Here is a 20,630-nt window from a genome sequence, read left to right on the forward strand (position 1 = left end):
TAAAAACTTACTCAGGACTTTAAATGCAAGGTAGGTCTTGCAACAAGAGTGTGTTTCTGTGCCTTTCACTTGCACTCAGACCTGGGACTGTAACATCCAAGTCAGATGCTGATGGTAGTGTCATGCATAGTGACACCAATTGCATCATTATTTTGTAATTGGAAAATAGAAAGCATGGCTAAAAGTGCTTTATTCTTCTATCATTGTGTGATTATTTTAAGTGGTAGCTGAAAAGGACTAATTGCATGGTAGTTTTACTTAGCAGGAAGACCTGCAAGTCGATGCTACTATAATATATTCTTTTTAAGCCATTCTAACTTGCAAATAAACTGTAATTTACCTTTCAATAGATGTCAGTCATTATTAGTACCATAAAAATATCTATTTTCTCTCAGCAGCCAAGGAGAATGCTAAAAGGATGCTTGCCTTTTCAGACCCGTGGCTGATTATCCTCTGCATGTTTTTAATAAACCTGTAATTTTATTTAAATTCTTGATTCACCACTAAACAATGGAGCCACCGAATGCAGATTATTTTTAGGAAAAAACCACATCACACAATTACAACTACAAAAAGCTCCCTGTCCTAGTTAGGAGAATTCTTGACTGCAAATGCACTCCCTGCTATGATAAATCTTTTTTTATGTGTAATGTTGGTTTACAGTAATAGCTTGGAACCCTAGTCTGACATTTCTTTTTGGCTGTAGCAAAAGCATTCATGTAAAAGGAAACTAAGGCTGAGTGTGAAAGGATACCTCTGTCACATAAAAGCTGAATATTGGACAGTGCATCTATCACTCAGTGCATCTATAACTTCCCTCAAAATCATATTATTTCTTCTATATATCACATCATGTATTCATGTGACTGATAATTGATAGGAGAATGGCCTTCAGGCCATGATTTTTAGAAGAGTTTTCCCTGTTTCTTCTACCAAACTGATGTGATGTGGTCAAACAGGGTGAATGGTTGGAGCTCAGTGCTGCCCCGGGAGCTCCCAGGACAGCAGTGTTAGTGCTCCTTGTTTTCAGCTGGGATCTAGCAAACCAAAACAGGGATCATGGGTTGCATCTCTGGGAGATGGGTCTGGAGAGCAAGTCACCAGTCAGTGAGATTAAATTCTCCCCACCTATGGTAGGAAATCTGCACTTGGGTCTGAAAACCACTGTGCTAAAATGGGAAATGCCAACTCTCCGGTCGCTCCTTGTTTATGTGCAGAGGTTTATTTCTAGGCGTGCCAAGCTTCACTTCTGTCCAGCTTCCTTTGTTAACTTCAAAAATGTAAGTACACCAACCTGACTGCAAAAAGCCTTTCTCTGCTTGGGTACATAGGACCACCAAACTGTTTCTTTTTTTCCCCATCCCAGCTTACAAATAAAAAAGTGATTCTGGAGTTAAAAGTCTTGAGGAATAAGAACTTGTTCCTGTCTCCAGACCTACAGGCTCAGGGAGCTCTTCTGTTGCTTATATGCACAGTAATTGACTCTATAACGTTGTTGGTTCCAAGGGATGTATTTTTATTCTGGAGGTTTGCTGGCAGAGGGAATGAAGGGCTGATGAAGCAAATAGTGACAACAGCTTATTTGTAATACTGTTACCTCAGCCCTCGGTGTTGTGTCTGTGTTTGGTTCTGCCTCCTTGAAGTGACAGAGATGGTATTATTAATACTTTTGTGCAGGATTTCAGTATTTATGAGACATAGAGGAGTTATAGGGAGAAGGCAAGGGATGATTTGTGACTTGGACCAGAAGGGGAGGTTTTGCCAAGCGTTGTTTTGAATGCATTCATTACATGTACAACTCTCTATTCTTCCTTTTTTTGTTTTTCAGGAGAAGAAGGAACACAAACGCACACAGAGAGCAGCAGTCAAGAGGTTGACAGCCAGACACGATGCCAGTCTTGCACATCCACGTTTCTCAAGCTAATCTGGAGATTCCTGATCATTTTGTCCGTCTCTTCCTCCTGGGTTGGGACCACGCAGTTTGTCAAAATCACGTTTGAGACCTTTGACTGTCCCTTTTTCATGACTTGGTTCTCAACAAACTGGAACATTATGATTTTTCCAATTTATTATTCCGGGCACCTTGCAACTGCGCAGGAAAAGCAGTCTCCAATCAAAAAATTCAGGTAGGCTTTATTGTGGCAGTATCCCTTTAAACAACCTAATTCCTGAGGGCTGAGCTCAGATCACTGCTGTGCTCAGTTCCACCCGTGGTGTCAGGAGGCAGAATAAAGGTCATGCTGCAGAAAACCTCATTCATAAATAGCTCACAGGAGGCTGACAGATGAGTGATGTGTGCTGAATAAAGGGATACTTGATTGTTAAAGGGTTTTTTTGATGAGTTGAAAAGGTCAATAATCTGCTTATAATCTTGCTGTTATATTGTCTAATATCTCTATATTTTGTGTTCTTGCCTGGATCAGGCCACTGATTAATCTGTCCCGGTCCATTTATGATAGAATAGCAGTGTTGGGTGCAACCAAACCAACTCCTAGCTGAGAAGAAAGATGCTCAGAGTTGAGGAGGTGGTTTCCATGTGGAAGATCATGGCTTGCTCTCTATGCTGAGCAAGTATAGCAGGATGCAAACTGCCCTTTCATCCTGCTGGAAATTTATAAATCCCTCTTCAGTAGCTCTGGGAAATCAGAGAAATACAGGGTTAAGGGAGAACCCAAAGAAATCATCCAGTCCGACCACCAGGACCAGGCTGGCTTAGCTTCCCCTTAGCCAGTTCTGAAGAAAACCACATCTAATCTGTCTCTGGGGCTTGGAAGTACCTCACATTCTGTGACATTTCACAGTTCCTCCTCCACTTTTATTTTTCCACTGATCTGACAGTGATATGGGAGCTGCTTTAAAGGACGGGACAAAACTCAGCTCACCAAGAGATACCACACCTTGCCCAGGAAGGGAGGGGGTTCACGGGGTCATTTTGAGCTGGGACCCAATTCTGTTGTTCCAGTGCAGGCTTGCTGTGAAAACAACCTGACTCCAGCAGAATTGTCTGTTCCACCAGGAATCAGCCAGCGTGGGACCCGTCCCTGGCTCCTGCTGTCACTGAGCACACAGGGAGTCCCATTTGTGACTGTCAGGGTGGAGTGTGGCAGGGCTAAACTCTTCCCTCAGCTGCTTTTTGCCAGGATCTGGGATGTAATTTGGCCCTACATTATCATTTCTGTCAAATCAGTGTGACTGAAATTGAACAGTTGCACTTAATTAAGTGCTTCTCTGCAAACCCTGGTGCTTTGTCTTTTAATGATGCTTCATTTAGATTTCTGCTGGAGTGTTTGTGAGAACATTAACCATGTCAGCTTGGCTTCTGCATGTGGGGTGAAGTAATAACAATGGCACAGCAAATAAGGAAGAAGGTGAGAAGAAATATCCCTGCAGATAAATCCCCTGCTGTTGGTTCATTGATTATATTTCTATCAGAGTGAAATTTTGGGGCAAAACATTTGGGGCAATGCATAAAAAAACCCTGTGCTTAAATGGTTGATATATTTCCCCATTTCTGTTAAGAATTCAGCTTTGGAAGTTGAGGACAGTCTTAAATGCCCACAGGAATTTCTGCAGTGGGTCTGTGAATGTGTTGAGTCGGGACACCAGTGTTAGAGCTGATGGGAATCTTCCCAGAGTATTTCTTATTCCAGATATGTCAGGAACTCACATCCCAAGGAGGAAGTAACTGCTGGTAAATGATGATTTCTTCATGGGGACCAACTGCTTGGTCTGTGCTGTGTTACAGCTTGACTGTCCAGACTCTTTCAGTTTGGATATGGAATGGACATCTCCTCAGGATGAGCTTTGGATTTTTTTGGTGACTTAAAGAATTGAAAAGCATCATTTGTAGTTTTAAATTATAGACAGACTTAATTTGGAAAGGATCTCTGGAGATCATTTCACCCAGCCTCCTCCCCAGAATAGGGGCGTTTTCAAACCTGCATTGATTGTTTGTGTATTTTCTTGCTTTGCATTCTTGATACTGTTCTATTACAAAGCTTTTTATTACATTTTGTAAGATCTCTTGCTGCTTCGTTTGCCTGTTTTATTCCTGTGCAGTGGCTAATTCTTGTCAATAAACCCATTTGTACCAGTTCCAGGCTTGCCTCAGAGACCAGAGGTGATTTGTCTTTATGTTTCTGGAGGATGTAGTTACTCTCTAGGAGCTTTAAAGACCTAAGACGTTTTGTCCAGCAGATATTCCCAGTGGATCTGAACAAACAGTGTCTGTGACACCTTGGCAGAGATCAGTGATCCTGTGGGTGACTTGCAGAGTGCTGCCCCAGGGTGGCAAAACTGTAGAGCCACTGCTCCTTTAATAAATCCCACTTGGAAGGACAGGAGTCTCAATCCTCAACTTCAGATTGGCTTTCTGAAAAGTTTAGGCTGCTCCATACCTAAAGGAGCTGCAAGAGAGATGGATTTTTGACAAGGACATGGCAGGGAAATGGCTTCAGACTGAGAGAGGGCAGGTTTAGATTAATTATTAGAAAATAAATTCTAGACTGTGAGCGTGGTGAGGCCCTGGCACAGGTTGCCCAGAGGAGCTGTGGCTGCTCCATCCCTGGAAGTGTTCCAGGCCAGGTTGGATGGGGTTTGGAGCAACCTGGGATAGTGGGAGGTGTCCCTGCCCATGGCAGGGGGGTGCAACTGGGTGGTCTTTAAGGTCTCTTTCAACCCAAACCACTCTAGCATTCTATTATTATAATACTTGAGATTATAAGTTGTGTATTTCTTACCTTTCACCCTTTACCTTAGAGATTCAATCTTGTGGTCTGAGAAAATAATTCATGGTTATGAGCTCCCTGCTGCGTTTAGGTGAAGGGTCTTGGTTGTTTCCAGGCAGGGGACATGGCTCTTGGTATCCCCTCAGCACTGTAAATAAAAAGTGTGTCCTGCATAAAGAGCTTGAAACTCCTTCCACTAGTGCTGGGTAAGATGATCTGAAGCTCAGGAAGCTCAGCAGTAGGAAATCGAACCCTGCCAGCGTTTACCACAGCAGAAGACACTGCACAGACCTCATTTAGGGTCCTCATGCAGTTGTGGTGTGGAGTAGGTGGGTGACATTTTCAGTGTCGATGCATTTTGCCTCCCCATCTGGTGTCTTGGCTTCTCAGGGACAAACACTGTGACACTGAGCAGCTTCCTGCCAGGATGTACCCACGGTGTCAGAGCTGAGATTGGTGCTGCAGGCTCTTCCCAGCCTCGAGCCACTGGCCAGGGAAGGTGTTGGTAGGTGCAGGTTTAATGTGAACTAAACACACCAGGCAGAGTTGGATTTCTTGGAGAACAAGAAGTGAGCAGAAGTGCAGGCTGAGCCATAAGTAGCTGGTATTGTACATGAAACTTGTCACTGCAGGTTTCTCACCCACAAACCTCTCCCTCTGTGTTGCAGCAGTAGCTCAGTCCAGCTCCTCCAGCCACTTGTGGAATAAACTGCAAATCCAGACTTTGACTGCAAAGGGCTTTTCAGAGGAGACATGAGGAATACCATCAGCACAAAGCTAGGCTTCCCATGGGCCATTCCTGTGGGACACAGCATTCCTTGGTGCTGCCCCCTGAGCCAGGCACTGCTTATGTGAGAGTTTCACGCAGAATTCACTTTCCTTTTGCTCCAGCTCTCCACCAGACAAATAGAGCTGGTCAGGCTCTTTCTGACAGTTCAGATTCGGTCAGTGCTGGGAACACAACTCACCAGTGTGCTTAACCACACTCAGTTTGGTGCCTGTCCCCTGCAGTGGAGCTGGGAGGCATTTTATGGCTGCAGATGCCGTCATTCAGGCAGAAGCACTGAATGACTTGTGCTCACAGAAGGTGCTGCTGTGCTGTTTGCTGCCCTAATGTCACTGCGGTCTTGCCAAGTTCTAATCCAGGTGATGTCACTGCATTCTCTGTGTTCCTGTAGCCCAGGTCTCTGCCTGTTTGCTGTTTTGTTCTGTGAGCTGCTTATAACCAGCTGCTGGATTTCACTCCAGAGGCTGCTGTGTGTCAGGGGGGAACAAACCCGTTCCTGTGCAGGGCCTGGCATCAGAACAACTGAGAGGGCACACAAGCTATTTAGTGGGTGCCAGAGGCAAAGCTACATGGCTGCCTGAGGTGCTGTAATTCCTGAGAGCATGGCATGCTGCCCAGAGCTGATGGCTGAGGGCTACCTGCAAGTAAAAGGAGTTACTTGTGTTAGAGAGCAGGTTTTAAATAGACTTCTTGTGCATTTGGAAATAGTTTTTGTCATAGTTTCAGGGTCAGCTGCCCTTAGCTACGTCTGTGCCTCTAAGTCAGCAGCCTGCAACATTATTTGTGTGGGGAGGCTTCCAGGGAGCCCTCTCTCCTGAGCCCAGGGTTTTAATCACTGTCATGTCTGATGACTCCTGCAAGTTTAATTTTAGTTGCATGTCAAAGAGGCTGAGTTAACCACTGAGCCACCATCCCTCACAAAGCCTCAGGCAATCTGCTGTGGCCTTGACTGGGAAAATAAAGTATTCTCCCCATCTCCTCATTGACTGAGCATTATTCATGGAGCTCTCCTAGGCACAGGGGTGAATTCATCAAGTCTCTGCCTCACTCAGCACGACCCTGTCAGAGACTTTGCTATATTTTCTTCACTGAGAGTTGAGGAACCACCACCGCCTGTTTTCTCTGGTCACTGCTGTGTGATGGAGGCCCTTCCACCTGCTTAAAACAGCCCATTGCCTGGGGCCTGTGAAGCATTTCCAGATTCTTTTCCTAGCTGTGCATCCCTGCTCATCCCTCCCACTGCCTCTGGGAACTCAGAGATAAGTGCCATTGCTGGGGCAGCCACAGCTGCCTCTCCCAAATCACTGACCAGGCGCCCAGAGCCTGACCCAGAATAATGTAATAACCACTGAGCCTTCCTCCTTCGAGGATTCACCCTGTCAGGGCACTTGGATCCATCCTCCTGGCTCTTCTCTGGGTTTGTCTGTGTGCAGACATCCCAGAGATCTGCAGGACAGCAAAACCTGGCCGGTTCTGGCATCCGGGTCCAGCTGTGCCCCGCATTTCTGGAGGCAGCCCAGGCACCTTTCTGCCTTGTTTTAACACAGCATAGGCTTCTTTCCTCTAAAATCTTGACAGCTCCTGAGGCAGGCTGGATTTATCATGATCCAGTCATGCCCCAGAAGTGATGGCAGAATTCCCACCACACAGGTCTGGAGTTCACAGTGCAGGTCTGTTCTTGTCAGGACATGGGGCACGCTGGCTCTGGTGTTGTGGAATGGTGACACAGCCATGGTGCACCCACCTGTCTTGAGGTGAGATGTGGTCTGAGCCCAGAATCACCCTCTGCATCCACCTGAGTCTCAAGGGGAAGCATCTTTTATAGGTAAGCTGCTGTATCTGTGTGCCAGGAAACACTGAAGTGCCACCTGTGGGTCCTTTCTCAAACAGGGAAACTTGTCACCTCTAACTCCTGTTGAAATCAGAGTTACAAAAGTCTGCAAAGTTAGGCACTGATTTATTTGCTTCACCAAGTGCTGGCTTTGTATCTCAGACAAATGATGCACACAAGTAGCTGGGGTTTTTTTATATTTTAAACGTTTTTATCCTGATCTTTGGTGAACAGGACTCCTGAGAACGTTGAGGTCAACTAGAGTGAAGGAGGTAATTAGCAGATCCACCAGCCTGAGTGTTAACTCACTGGATGCCCTGGAACAGAGTTTGAGAATGGAATTTATTATTACCAGGAATGACTGCTTTGTACCGCAGGCTGTCCTGGTGGCAGCAGGAGAAGAGAGGTTATTAAGTAGAATCATAGAATCATTTAGGTTAAGATGTAGCTGATCTCAGTTATTACACAGATGTTACTATTCTACTTTCCTCAAAATGAGAGTGATGGTTTCTAATCTTAACAGTGAAAAGCTGCAATGTTTTTAACAGCAAAATTCCCAGGAGATAGTAAAAATGGTTAAGGGGCCCTGAAAATGATTTCGTCTTCCAAATCAAGGTATTTAGCATACCACCCCCAGCACCCTCAAATAACAAATATATTTGATTTCACATTGCAGTGCAATCTTTGAAGTTGCTAATTAGTTCTACGTAGTGGGTGCTTCAGCAGTCTTCCAAACACAGCCGTGTTTGGCTGTGAGCACTTTGGAGCCCCAGAGCCTCTGGGCATTTGGATGATTCCCTCCATGTCCCTTTCCTTGGAATGATGTGCTGCAGGTTGAGGGTGCCTTGGTTCACTCCACTGCTCTTTGGGGTCACTTGTGAGACCTCCCATGTTTTGAGCAGTGTCAGAGAGCCTGCCATGCCAAGAAGTGAAGCACACTGGGAATATCTTCAGGAATACCTTCAACCAAGGGTGCAGACAGTGGAGTTGCTAAAAAAACATCCTTCCCAGATTCCTGGGAAAGGCAGAGATTCCTGAAATCCTAAGAAGCAAGCAGCTCACTTGAGCTGTGTGTGACACAGTGTTTGGGAAGTTGGAGGTTTTCTTTGGAATTTAATCCTCAAGGAAATACCTCCTAGAAAACACAGATTTTCACTGTATAATAAAATGAAGCTGTTAAATACTTTTCCCTCCCTTTCCTGTCTTCCTCACACACTCCTGTTTGCCTGGCTCACTCCCACTGCCTGGTGGCTCCGTTCCCCACCACGCTGATGTATCTGGCAGTCCTTTTGAGTATCTTTAGGCAGTTCTTAAAGCTTCCTTGGCCATACATAAAAATGTATTTCAGTAGGAATGAAAACAGGGCTTGGAGCAATCCAAAAAAAGAAAATTGGCAAGCTGCAGAGAAAAAATTATGATTCTAATCCTTGTGCTCATGGCCTTGAAGGCAGAGTCTGGGAGCTGTCGGAGCATTATAGATAACCTTCATTTCTGTGTGTGAGTTCCTGGGATTATTGTTGCCCAGAGTGTGATTATTCCAGGTAAGTTACTTCTTTTCTTCTTTCGAAATTGCTCTTTTAAGAAGATTGTAGGTTGTTTTCCCTATGTAAATTAAATAATGGATTCTCTTGGGCGTGTGGAGTAGTTAGGGAAAGCACAGGAACGCGATAAAAGCCTAATGAATGTTTGTTGTGCTGGAGTGAATGCTAAGGAAAACCCTGGCTGAGACTGAAACTCTTTTCTTTTCGTAGGGAATGCAGTCGGATTTTTGGTGAAGATGGTCTGACGCTGAAACTCTTTCTTAAAAGGACTGCTCCCTTTTCTATTCTGTGGACTTTGACTAACTACCTGTATTTACTGGCTTTAAAGAAGCTCACAGCCACAGACGTCTCTGCCCTGTTCTGTTGTAACAAAGCTTTTGTCTTCTTGCTTTCTTGGATTGTGCTCAAAGACAGGTTCATGGGAGCAAGGGTAATGAACGTGCCTCGTTTTCCTCTCTCTCATGTTTTCATAATTGCACCTAAATCCATCAGCCATGGTGCTGCCATAGCACTGCTGCACTGGGGTGTAGATACACCATGAAAACGTTTCTCATTTAGTTTTATAATGCAGGCCTAAACCTCAGGATCAGTTAGAGACCTCAGAACTTCAGAGGGAATTCAGTGTGGGGATTTCAAGGAGCTATTACAGCCAAGTGTAACTTCATGAATTACAACAGAAGAACTTCCAGTTTCCTATAAACCTATTCTGTCTTGGTTTACTGTGCTGAAGTTTAGTTCATTTTCTTTTAAACTTAGTGATGAATGCTTAGGTTCTAACCAAAGCGGTTTTATTCCTTGTTTGGGTAGACAGACAGGTTTTATTCCTTGTTTTCAATGTGTGATGTATTTTTCTTGTGCTACTCTGTCACTTTTCACACACACATTTACATGTGCATGGCCAAAACTGCTTTAAAAGGAACAAAGCTGTTTTGTATGAAGGTATATTTTGCACTGAAGTGTTACAGGACTCGCTGCCAGTAAAATGGACCCTGCAGAAATTTAAAACAGAACTCAAAATGATGTGCCCCTGGATCTGGGGAAAGCAAACTTGTTCCCTGTGATTTTCCATACACAAATCTCCCAACATGCAGCAATTTAAACTGTTGGCTTCACACCTTGGATGAGGAGTAGTGAGGATTTCTGCCAGTTCTTTGATGCAAATTCCCCCCTGAAATGGCTCGAGGTCGTGTTGGGCACAATCCTGACTGAATTATTGAGAGCCTGGAACCTTCATTAGGGGCAGGTTGGGGCCAGGTGTGATGGGTGTGACCAGAAGGGACCACCAGCAGCTGGATTTAAGTTCCATGGAAAGCGTGGAAGTGAACCAGTGCTTGAAGGTAAAGCCAGACACCTGTGTGCCTATTTCATACACAGCTGAAAACACAGAAACATCAGGTGAATGGGACCCACGCTCAGCCCACTGACTCACTCAAAGAATAAACAGGGTTTAAAAACCTCAGTTCTCCTCTACAGAAGTAACAGGAACAACTACCCCCCTCTGCCCCTTGATCATCTCAGGTTCCAGCTGAAAAAATTGAAAATTTGGTACCCTTTAAGCTAATTTTTGTCTCAACGCAACATCTTCCTGGGAGAGCAAGCATAGCTCTTGTATTCTCCTAGCCTGCTCTGTTGAAGAAATCTAGAAATAAAAACTATTTTCAGTTATTATTTATTTTTCACTGACTAAAAAAAGGTTGCCATAAATATGCATTAGTATTAGTGCTGTAAACACTGTGGGGTTCACACAGGAAAAACCTGGCAGGAAAAGCGAGCAGCAAATCCTGCACGTAAACTGGATTTTGCTGCTCACTGGCAGAGCCTGCATGCCCATTGCTGGAGAGGTAATTCACAGCGTTTTCCAGCAGCTCTCCTGACAGAATAACACTTAATGATGTTAATAACCACGCAGGAGAGTGTTTGAGAGCTAAAATACGACAGAGCAGCACAAACCCAGCTTTTTGTGCTCTGAATGCCTCAGCTGCTCTCGCCCGCAGTGCCTCGGAGAGCAGCAGGAAAGGAGAGCAGCAGGAATTGGGTTATTTGGACAGTGAGGACATGAAAAGAAATACAGGTTTAATCCTATACCCTGAGCCATGTTTTTGCAGAAGCACTCTGCACCTAGGAGCTCAACCAGCTTTTCCAAGGAGCTCAGCTCCCAGCAGCTCTTCCAGAGCTCCGGAGCCATCGGGCACATCGAGGTGGGGATGCTCCAGTGCCTGGGACAGCAGTGGCTCTGCAGCACATTCCCAGCTCCTTGTGTGCCCAGTGTGGCTGCAGCAGTCCCCAAACTGGCCATGGATGCCCACGGGCATGTGGGAGCTGCCTGACATCCCTCTGATCTCCTGGCACCACTCCTGCTCAGCTGCCAGCTGGGCTGCAAGGCTGGATTTTTAGGTGCCACGTCTAAAGACAAGCCTGTGTTGCTGGCCACCCTGTGGAATGGCACAATCCCACCTGTGGGAGCAGTGAAAACTGCAGAAGGGTTCCCCACCAAGTTTCAGGTGCTTGTGGCTGCGTTTGAGGTACCCAGAGTGTGTTCTGCAGGGACAGGCACGTGCCCTCAGTGGTGAAGCTGTAGCACCCACACCGTGAGAGAAAAACACCAGGGGAGGTTTAGGTTGGGTATTAGGAAAGATTTCTTTACAGAAATGGTGATCAGGCACTGGAACAGGCTGCCCAGGTAGAGTCACCAACCCTGGAAGTGTGCAGAAAATGTGTACATGTGATGCCAGGGGACATGGTTTAGTGGTGGATCTGGCAGTGTTAGGGTTGGACTCAATGAGGTCTTTTCCAACTTTAACGATCCTCTGGTTCTATTTATCCATAAAAGTAGTGCAGGCAGAGCTTAGGTACCTTGCAGTACCTCCTGCCCTGGGCAAGGACACACAGCACAATCCCTGCCTGCACCCTGACCTTTGCTTGGACACTTCTGGACATCTCTCTCTCACATTAATAAAGTGCCTCTGTTACACGTTGGGAAGTCCTGACAGCTTTGGAACACAGCAAGCACAAATATTTAAAAGACTTTATGTATTTGAGTAGTTCTGCTGGCTTTTGCTGCTTAGATTTAGACACATGCTTATGTGTTTGCATATTTAAGCCCTTGGTTGGGCTTCATCTGTGGAGTTGAATCAAATTTTTTTAGGTAGTTTGGGGACATTTTTCTCCCCTGAAAATGTTGAATTTTGCCTGGAGAGAGTTCTCTTCCCATCCTTGAAGGTGTTGAAGGCAAAGTTGGATGGGGCTTGGAGCAACCTGGGATAGTGGAAGGTGTCCCTGCCATGGCAGGGGTTTGGAACTGGATGATCTTTAAATTCCCTTCCAACCCAAACCATTCTGGGATTCTGGGATTCTCTACTACAGCACCTTGTTTTCTACTGTGCTCCAAATGTTAAAAAAGTTTCTGATAAACCATTGGTTGGTCTTGTTCTCTTTCAGGGAAAAAAATAAAAGAGGCAAGCTAATTTCATTCCATACCTAGGAGGCTCCAAAAGAAAGTTTCTACACTCTTCCATTAATTAAAAGCCTTGTTTAATGAGCTGACAGCCACCTTTGCTTCCCTGTGACCTTGCTGCTGCTTGTCAGCACAGAGCAGTGCCCAGATGTGAGCTCAGGTTTCTAAAGCCAGCACCTGAGGCAGGCACAGGTCAGCTGTGCTGATGCCCTGGTATGTAACATGCAGGAGGAGCCTTGAGCATGAAATTTAAATAATGTTTTTGCTGTTTTCAGTTTCAGGTCTTACTTAGGTCTCAGGAGGTGTTGTTGCTCCACATGTGTCCATCATTTTAGTTGCTTCAGGGACAAAAAAGTGATTGGCTTTATAAGTACTTGATTAAATTAGGAAACTGGCTCTCTAAAATTGGTGTAGACAGACTGGGAATGAGTTTTTCATGGCAGGAAGAAAGGGGATGATGGATCTACTCATTTTCACTGACACAAGGAAATGAATGAGCAGTGAGTGCACCAAGAGTTAAATCTCCATCCTTGCCCTTGGAAGAAGGGGATTACTACATTGGGCTCTTCTGTTTTGCCTTCTGAGACAGACACACTGCTGGAAATACTCCAGCTGACAGCTGAAATCCTGAATTTCTGTGCCGGGCAGGACGTGTGGTGCAGCCTGAGGTGATCCAGCCAGGCAGTCTGGCAGGGCAGGGGGCGTTTCTGGGCACTGAGAGGAGAGGCTGTGGATGTCCAAGGGGTCCTGGCTGTCATTTGGCATTGCTTCGAGGCTGGGACTTCTGTGGTGTCTCCCAGGATGACCCAACTGCTGGAATGTGTTATCCTGGGAAGGAGGAGGGGGAAACCTCCTGGTCCCCTTTTGCTAAAGCCCTCCCAGATCTCATCACACCACTGGGAGGTGCCTCCAGCCCACAGCATTGGGGGATCTGGATTTCAGCTGCCATTTCATGGTGAATTTGGAGCTATCAGTGATACCTTCAGGTTTAGGTGGCAGCTTTGTTCACCTGTATCTTGGAGCTGGGGTGTTCCACATGTAAGTAATGTGGGATATAGACTTGCAGTGGGGTTTGTGACTCTGCCTTTGGCACAGCCACTGCTGTGTGAGGGGGCACCTGTGTGCCTCAAGGACTGGTGAAATAGGGCTGATGGTGAGGGGGAAGGACTTAAAGCTGCCCCCAGGAAATGAGTTTTCCTGGGAAGATGTTGGCCTGGATACCTAAGGGATTTAGGAGCACTGACATTTTTACCTGGAGTCTCAGATTAGCCCTGCCCTGGGAGTTAATTCTGGGTTCCCCATTGTCTCCTGTGTGGGAACACCTTCACCTGAGTCTGTCATGTGTCCCTGTCCGGTGTGTCCCTTGAAAAACAGTTTTACTCTACTGACTGGCTCTGCTGAAGTTATTTTGTGGGACTTTTTGTGCTTAATGCCTCAGTCTGGCTCACATCTGTTTGGGATTAGTATCAGTGGTTTTTCTGGGACTCTTGGTAAAACTGTGAGCTCTGAGAGTCAGGCTGCTCTGCAGGAGGGCACATGTTTGGATCAAGATGCCTTTGAAGTCTGTGGGCTGAAGCTTAGATTTATCTAGGACTAAATATTCCTTCAATGAAGTTCAGTGAAGTTTTCAAGAAGAGAAGCGCCCATGTCACGTTGGTGTTGGCTCAGGAGTTGTGCACTGGCTCAGGAGACACCTTTTCCTCTGCACTCCATGGAAGTTGGGTATTCAGTGTCTTTGAAATTCACACTCCACATTTACCTGCTGAGGGCAATTAGGTGGAGAGGGGGAGTTTTTTAAAGAATAAAACACTTTGGGCTCTCCACCACTTCCTTAAGGTTCTTGGAGTCAAGACCCAGGATTTCAGATACTCTGTAGTTAATGATTCCTGTTCTTTTTCTTTGAAGCTCCTTAGATGCTTTCTCTGGGGTTTTCAAAAGAGACCAAAAACCTAAGCACAAAGGTAAAGGCTTCATGAAGAAATCTGGTCATGTCTGTCCAAAAAAAGATGGCAGGGCATGGCCAAAACATCTGGAAGAGCTCCCTGTGGTACCCTGCTATTCCAAAATACAGGGCTCATTCCCCTGGACTAAATTTCCAGGATGTTTGGCCATCTAATGTTTGCATTTCAAGTCAAATTGGTGGCATTGCTAAGTATTTCTCTTGTTGTGCAGCACAGTCTGTCTTAAAATTTCTTGATCTTGCAGTTGCCTCTCCAAGGTGGAGGTTCAGCTGACAAAGTACATAATGATGGATGTTCTGTCAGTAGGCCCCAGCAGAATTTGCAGTGATAGGTCCATTTCCTTATCAGTGCACACACTTTCATTATGCGTTACATCTCTCCCACGATCTTTCCCATTTAAGGGAAAACAAGAAAGCTCCAAGTCAGAGCCAGTGGGTAGTGACGCTGGTGAGGAGCCCCTCCCAGTGATGATCTCAGCTTTACATTGCTTTGCTTTGTCTGTGCAGATAGTGGCAGCAATAATGGCAATCACAGGAATTGTCATGATGGCATATGCTGATGGTTTCCAGGGTGATTCAATTATCGGGGTGGCCTACGCTGTGGGATCAGCCTCCACGTCTGCATTGTATAAGGTAGGTCACAACTGTCTCTTGGCACTCCTAAATTCATTACCACTGGCTGTTAAAAAGACACAAGTACAAGGAGAATCGCTGTGAAATCACTGTTTTATTCTGTTCGTCACTCCTGCATCATTCGTGTTGTGACCAGGCGATGTCGCAATGTCAGGAAGTCTACCATGAGGGTAATTAGTTGTCACCTGCTAATTACCCAGAATGGCTTTTCTTGATGAGTCTTTAATGAAATCTCCACTGCCATGCCACGAGGAGTTTAAGGTCATTTTTTAATCATGCCAGTGAAGTTTATCAGCACTTTTCAAAGGGGCTTTCAAAGGGTGGTTTCAAAGGGGCTTTCCATGTGCAGCAGGGAGGGGAGCCAGGGAAATGCTGCTTTCCTTGGGCAGGGATGGCCAACTCATCCCAGATCTGCACTGCAGCTCCCTGGCACATGCTGGGCTCTGAGCCCTGGTGTGAGCCTGGCACAGGCAATTCATTAGAGACACCTCTGCTTGGAAGAAGTGGCTACTCTGGAAGGTGAGGGATGGAAAAGGCAGGGATGTGTCTCAGGAGCAGGTTGGGCTGAGTGTAGCTGTGTTTATTTTCAGCTGCGTGTGTAAAGTTTGGAGTGAGTTTGGAGTGAGGATCAGAAGCTGCCCTCACAGTTTTGGACTTTGCTCATCTCACTCATAAATTCATTGTGGCCGTTCACAAGTTACTCAAAGTTCATGAATTTAGGCTCATAGAGGACAAGTTCTCACAGAGTGAGCCCCTCCTGGCTGGTTTTCCTCTCAAAGCAGGGTCATGCTGTGGAAGTCACTGGAGTCCTCTCCCAAGTCCCAACAGTGCCACACGCAGCCCAAATCCTCTACATTTGTTGCATGAATGGTGTGTCCTTGGGTCCTTGGTTTATTCTTGGTTTTTCCTGGGTTCTTCTGCACTTGTTTCTCGTGGCATTTGGGGTTATGCAGACTCAGCCATCCCCGTGGTAAAGACACGTTGCTAAAACACAGGAAAGGGCACAAATCTGACCAAAGATCCCCTTGCAGAACTCTTGTGCAGGAAAAGGGCCAGGCTGTGGCATATTGTGCTTTTCTCCACTCTCCCCAAGGAAATGGAGTACTTCCGTGATAGGTATGAAGTCTAAACCTCTCCTCTCTCCTCTCATCTCCAGGTTTTGTTCAAGATGTTTCTTGGGAGTGCAAACTTCGGGGAAGCGGCTCATTTCGTGTCTACCCTGGGCTTCTTCAACTTCATCTTCATCTCCATCACCCCCATCATCCTGTACTTCACAAAAGTGGAGTACTGGTACCCCTTCTCTGCTGTGCCGTGGGGTTACCTGTGTGGAGTAGCTGGTCTCTGGTTAGGTAGGTGATAAAAAAATGTATTTATTTTTCTGCAAAACTAGCCTCGGGCACAAGCAATTTCCCCCTGTCCCCTTAAGCAGCAGAGCTCTCTCACAGATTAATTCTGGTCCCAGTGCAAACTGGTGCTCCTTAGAAATGATTCGTATTTTTCATTACACTTTATGAAACATTACTATTAATTGATATATAATTAATAATTGATATGTAAGCATAGTTATAATTAATAATATTTAATAATTAACAGTAATAGCAGGGAGTAAACATGAAGCAGCCGTACTAATTGCCCATTTTTTCATCCCTACTGCAGTTCCACACCAATGCCCCTGTCTCTGGCACAGCTTGGCTGCTGTAAATCCCATTTCAAAGGTCTGCATGTTCCCAGCCAGCTCCTGGGGGATGTTTGTGCACTGACAGGGGGACCCCCAGTGCTGGGACATCTTTCTGGGGGTGCTGCAGGCTCTGGGCAGGGCTCACATAAGGCTCCCTCTTTCTGAGCCACAATTGCCAGCAAAGTATCTGTTGGATTCAACCCAGGGGCGTTTTAATTTCCACATAAAACAACAGCCTTTCCTTCAGTAAAGTCTCTGTTACTCCATAATTGAAGAGGTTTTTGTCTTGCTACACATTTATTAAATGGCAGCAAAGAGAATGTCATTGCCCATCCAGTCCTGAGATGTGGCCAGGCTGGCAGCTGAGCTGCTGGGAACGCCTTGAACTGCTCTAACCACAACTGCAGCTGCCCTCTGAGCTCCTAGGGGACCAAAATTAGGGATAATTTATCACCCAAGTGTATAAACCCAACCATGAGGGAACAACCTTGTGGAGCAGCCTCGTGTTCCTGTTATGCAGGGGACTCAGCAGCAGGACTGGGTGGTGGGTGATCACACATAAGTTTGCTTTGAATCTTTCAAGGACAGGTTAAGGAAACTTAAGCAAACTTTAAGGGTTTTTTTAATCTTTCAAGGAAATTGGAGCTCTCTGGGAATGCTGTCATGTAAAAACAAACAAACAAACAAACCAAAAAACCAAGCCAGGTTGTTTTTACCTGATTAAAGCCTGGGCAAAGCCATGGAATATGAGTGTGATAACCTCAGTCTTACAGTTTGTGAAAGGCCATACAGCTCTCCCCTTTCCCCTGTGAAGAATTTCCCTTAATTTCCTGCTCATATAGAAAAAACCAAAAATTAATCCCTTTGTGACAACTCTCTCGTTGTGGTGTGGATACTTAATGCCACGTATTGTACCTGTAGGGTCAAGGTGGAGGAGAAACGTCTCACTCTGGTGTATTATTTTCTCTGTTTCTCTGTTTTTCCGTAGCTTTCAATATCCTGGTAAACGTTGGGGTGGTGCTGACCTACCCCATCCTGATCTCCATCGGCACCGTGCTCAGCGTCCCTGGAAATGCAGGTACCAGTGCCACGACTGCTGCTGGGAAGATAAGCCCATGGGCACTCAGAAAGCAGTTTATTGCCTAAATAATCTGCTGGGTGGAAATTTTCTCCAGAGTCCTGTCGAACAGCCTCTGTCTCTGCTCCTCAGTCTCCTCAGCTTCATCCCTCTGGGGGTTTGAGCACAAGAACGCATCTGGTTTTAGGGGGATGCATCTGTCAAACAATGTCTGTAGGAGGCTGCCTGAGGGCTCAGGTGTGCTGTGGGTGCTGGTGCTGGAGCTCAGGCTGGGCCTGGAGGCACCTGGAGCTCTCTGCCCCACATGCTGCTTTCTCCCCATCCCTGGTCCCTGCCGCCTGAGGAAGCACTCTGCTGGTGCAGCCTGTTGTAGATAGAGTTACCATAAAGGGCCTTCTCTATCAGAGCAGAAATCACAGAATCATAGATTAATTAGGGTTGGAAAAGACCTCCAAGATCATCAAGTCCAATCTTCAACCATCACCGTGCCCACTAAACCATAAAGTGAAGTGCCATGTCCACTCATTCTTTGGACACTTCTAGGGTGGTGACTTCACCACTGCTTTGTTCCAGTGCTCTACCACTCTTTCAGTGAAGAATTTTTTTCTAATGTCCAGTCTGGTCCAACCCGAGGTCTTTTCCCCTTGTCCTGTCCTTGTTCCCTGGGAGCAGAGCCCGATCCCCCCCTGGCTGCCCCCTCCTGTCAGGGACTTGCAGAGAGCAAGAAGGTTCCCCCTGACCCTCCTTTTCTGCCGGCTGGTCCCCTCCAGCTCCCTCACAGACCCTTCACCATGGACATCTTCAGGCTTAATCCAACCCCTCAGGGTTGGATTCCTCCAATCCTGCCCACAGCAGTGAGGGACAGGGGAGATGTGGCACCTCCAGTGCTGCACTGTCAGGTCAGAGCTGTTCCCTGGGCTCAGGGAGCTGCTCCCTCTGGAGATTTGAGAGCCACAAGGCCAGTGTGACACCAGAGTGCAGCCCATGGTTTGATTAGCAGCCAGGAATGTGCCAGGCTGCCCTTGGTGCTGCCATCCATCCTGCTGCAGGTTTGATGCTGTTTTCCTCCTCCCAGCCGTGGACCTGTTGAAGCACAAAATGATCTTCAGCGTCGTGCGGCTGGGGGCCACCATCATCATCTGCATCGGGTTCCTGCTCATGCTGCTCCCCGAGGAGTGGGACGAGATCACCCTGAGGTTCATCAACAGCCTGAAGGAGAAGAAGAGTGAGGATCACACCGAGGACATGACAGAATCCAGTGTCCACACGAGGAGCAGGAGCAGAGCCAACGGGACAGTGTCCATCCCGCTGGCGTAGGGCTGGAGGACTCTCCCTGCACGCAGATGTATATTCTGTGAATATAGCTTAACTTTCCTCACCACCTGTATGCTTAAAAAGATGTCATCCAACCTGAGCAGGGGATGAACTGTAAGATAAGAGAAATACATCTATAAGAAATGTTTACATTTGTACACTTAACAAGGAACGGGTGTAAATAACAACAATAAAATCTTTTGTAATAAACATTTAAGCTTTTGTCTTGCTGAACTGGTGGGTTTAAAATGTGGATAAGTTTACATCATTTATCTCCCTTTGCTGGCACGAGTAGAGTCATTTTGGAGGATGCAGATGTTGGATATTTCCAGCTAAATCTCAAAATCTAACGTCTTGACTTACTTTCAATAAAGTGCCCTTTCAGCAAGGTCGCAGTTTTGGAAAAGCATTTCAAACCTCTCCTGGCATTTTGGAGAGTTCCTTTCTGAAAGGCACTGATGTTCACACTGATATTCCCAATTATTATTAGAATAAATATTCCATGATGTGCAAAACATGAGCCGTCCCCTCCCAGACCACACTGAGCTGTGCCTCTTTCCAACACCACCTCTCTGGAAGTGGTTCTGGAGTTCGGGTGCCTTCAGTAAAGCAAAAAGTAGCTTTATTTACCTCATTTTCTCCCAGAAAAGCTGCACTCCCAGCTGAGCTACAGAAGTCTCAGGAGAGATGGAACACCCTGGATCGCCGGTGTCCCTGGGAAATGCCATTTCCTGTTTTCTAGAGCTTCGGGACAAATGAGTATTTTTCTTAACCTCCACTGTGGAAAAGTCTTTCAAAAGCCAAATCCAATCCCTTCCCTAAGCCTGTTGGTGTGTAATTTAGCCTGGTTTACAGCATTCCTGGGACTGACCACTCAAGACTGTCTTTATTTGAGAGCACTTGATAGGCAGACAAACATTTTTCCCCCCTTTTTTTTAAAGGAAGAATTAAACCAACTGGAAAGCATCACAGGTTGCTGAGCTCTGCTGACTTTCCTGCCCACAGTTTGTGAGTTTGATTAGCAGCCAGTAGGGGTGGGTTTTGATGGTATTTCTGCCTGGGAAAAAAAATCATGTAAATAATAAGTTATTGGACTCTTTTTATTTGACTCTTCTATTGAATGTTTTTTTAGTCTTTTAATGTTCATGTCTAAACTGTCCCCAGCAGACAAAATACTTGTGTATGTTAAAAAACCCCACAAACTTGTGTTCTTTCATCACATGGCTCCAGAGCTAGGGCTGCAGGAACCAACCCAACCAACTGTCCCCTGTGCCCTCAATCCAGACCTGTAAGGTTTGGTTGGATACACACACAAGCCTCTTACAGCTCCTGGTCTGCTGCTTTTGAGAGGAGGTAGACATTAGAAATATTCCAGAAGAGTTAATTATGGAGGTACTGATGGGCTGAGAGCACCCAGCACAGGGCAGCTTGGCCCCTCCCCACAGTTTTGGAGCTGATACATTCATTTAAATTGCTAGATCGTTTTGGGGACTTTACTGAAATTTTAGCTCCTGCCAAGCTGAACACATGGGGAAAACAAAACTTTCAGTATGCATTGATGAGTACTTTTTGGCAAGCAGCCTCATGGCAGCATCTTCAGGCCCAGGACTGGATCCTTTAAGGAACC

The 20,630-nt window shown here is 46.0% G+C and overlaps 1 protein-coding gene across 1 annotated transcript in view; it reads left to right on the forward strand.

Moving 5' to 3' along the window:
* Positions 1-19,220, forward strand: part of SLC35F4 (solute carrier family 35 member F4) — a 34,531-nt gene extending 15,311 nt beyond the window's left edge. The window contains exons 3-8 of the mRNA XM_017738925.1: positions 1,829-2,126; positions 9,097-9,316; positions 14,808-14,933; positions 16,090-16,282; positions 17,600-17,689; positions 18,765-19,220. Of these exons, the coding sequence (XP_017594414.1) occupies positions 1,829-2,126; positions 9,097-9,316; positions 14,808-14,933; positions 16,090-16,282; positions 17,600-17,689; positions 18,765-19,006 (1,169 nt within the window). The 3' untranslated portion in view covers positions 19,007-19,220. The remainder of the gene's footprint in view (positions 1-1,828; positions 2,127-9,096; positions 9,317-14,807; positions 14,934-16,089; positions 16,283-17,599; positions 17,690-18,764) is intronic.
* Positions 19,221-20,630: the final 1,410 nt, after the last annotated feature.

This window comes from Corvus brachyrhynchos, unplaced genomic scaffold (assembly GCF_000691975.1).
Source record: "Corvus brachyrhynchos isolate BGI_N302 unplaced genomic scaffold, ASM69197v1 scaffold245, whole genome shotgun sequence".
In the NCBI taxonomy this organism is placed as follows: domain Eukaryota; kingdom Metazoa; phylum Chordata; class Aves; order Passeriformes; family Corvidae; genus Corvus; species Corvus brachyrhynchos.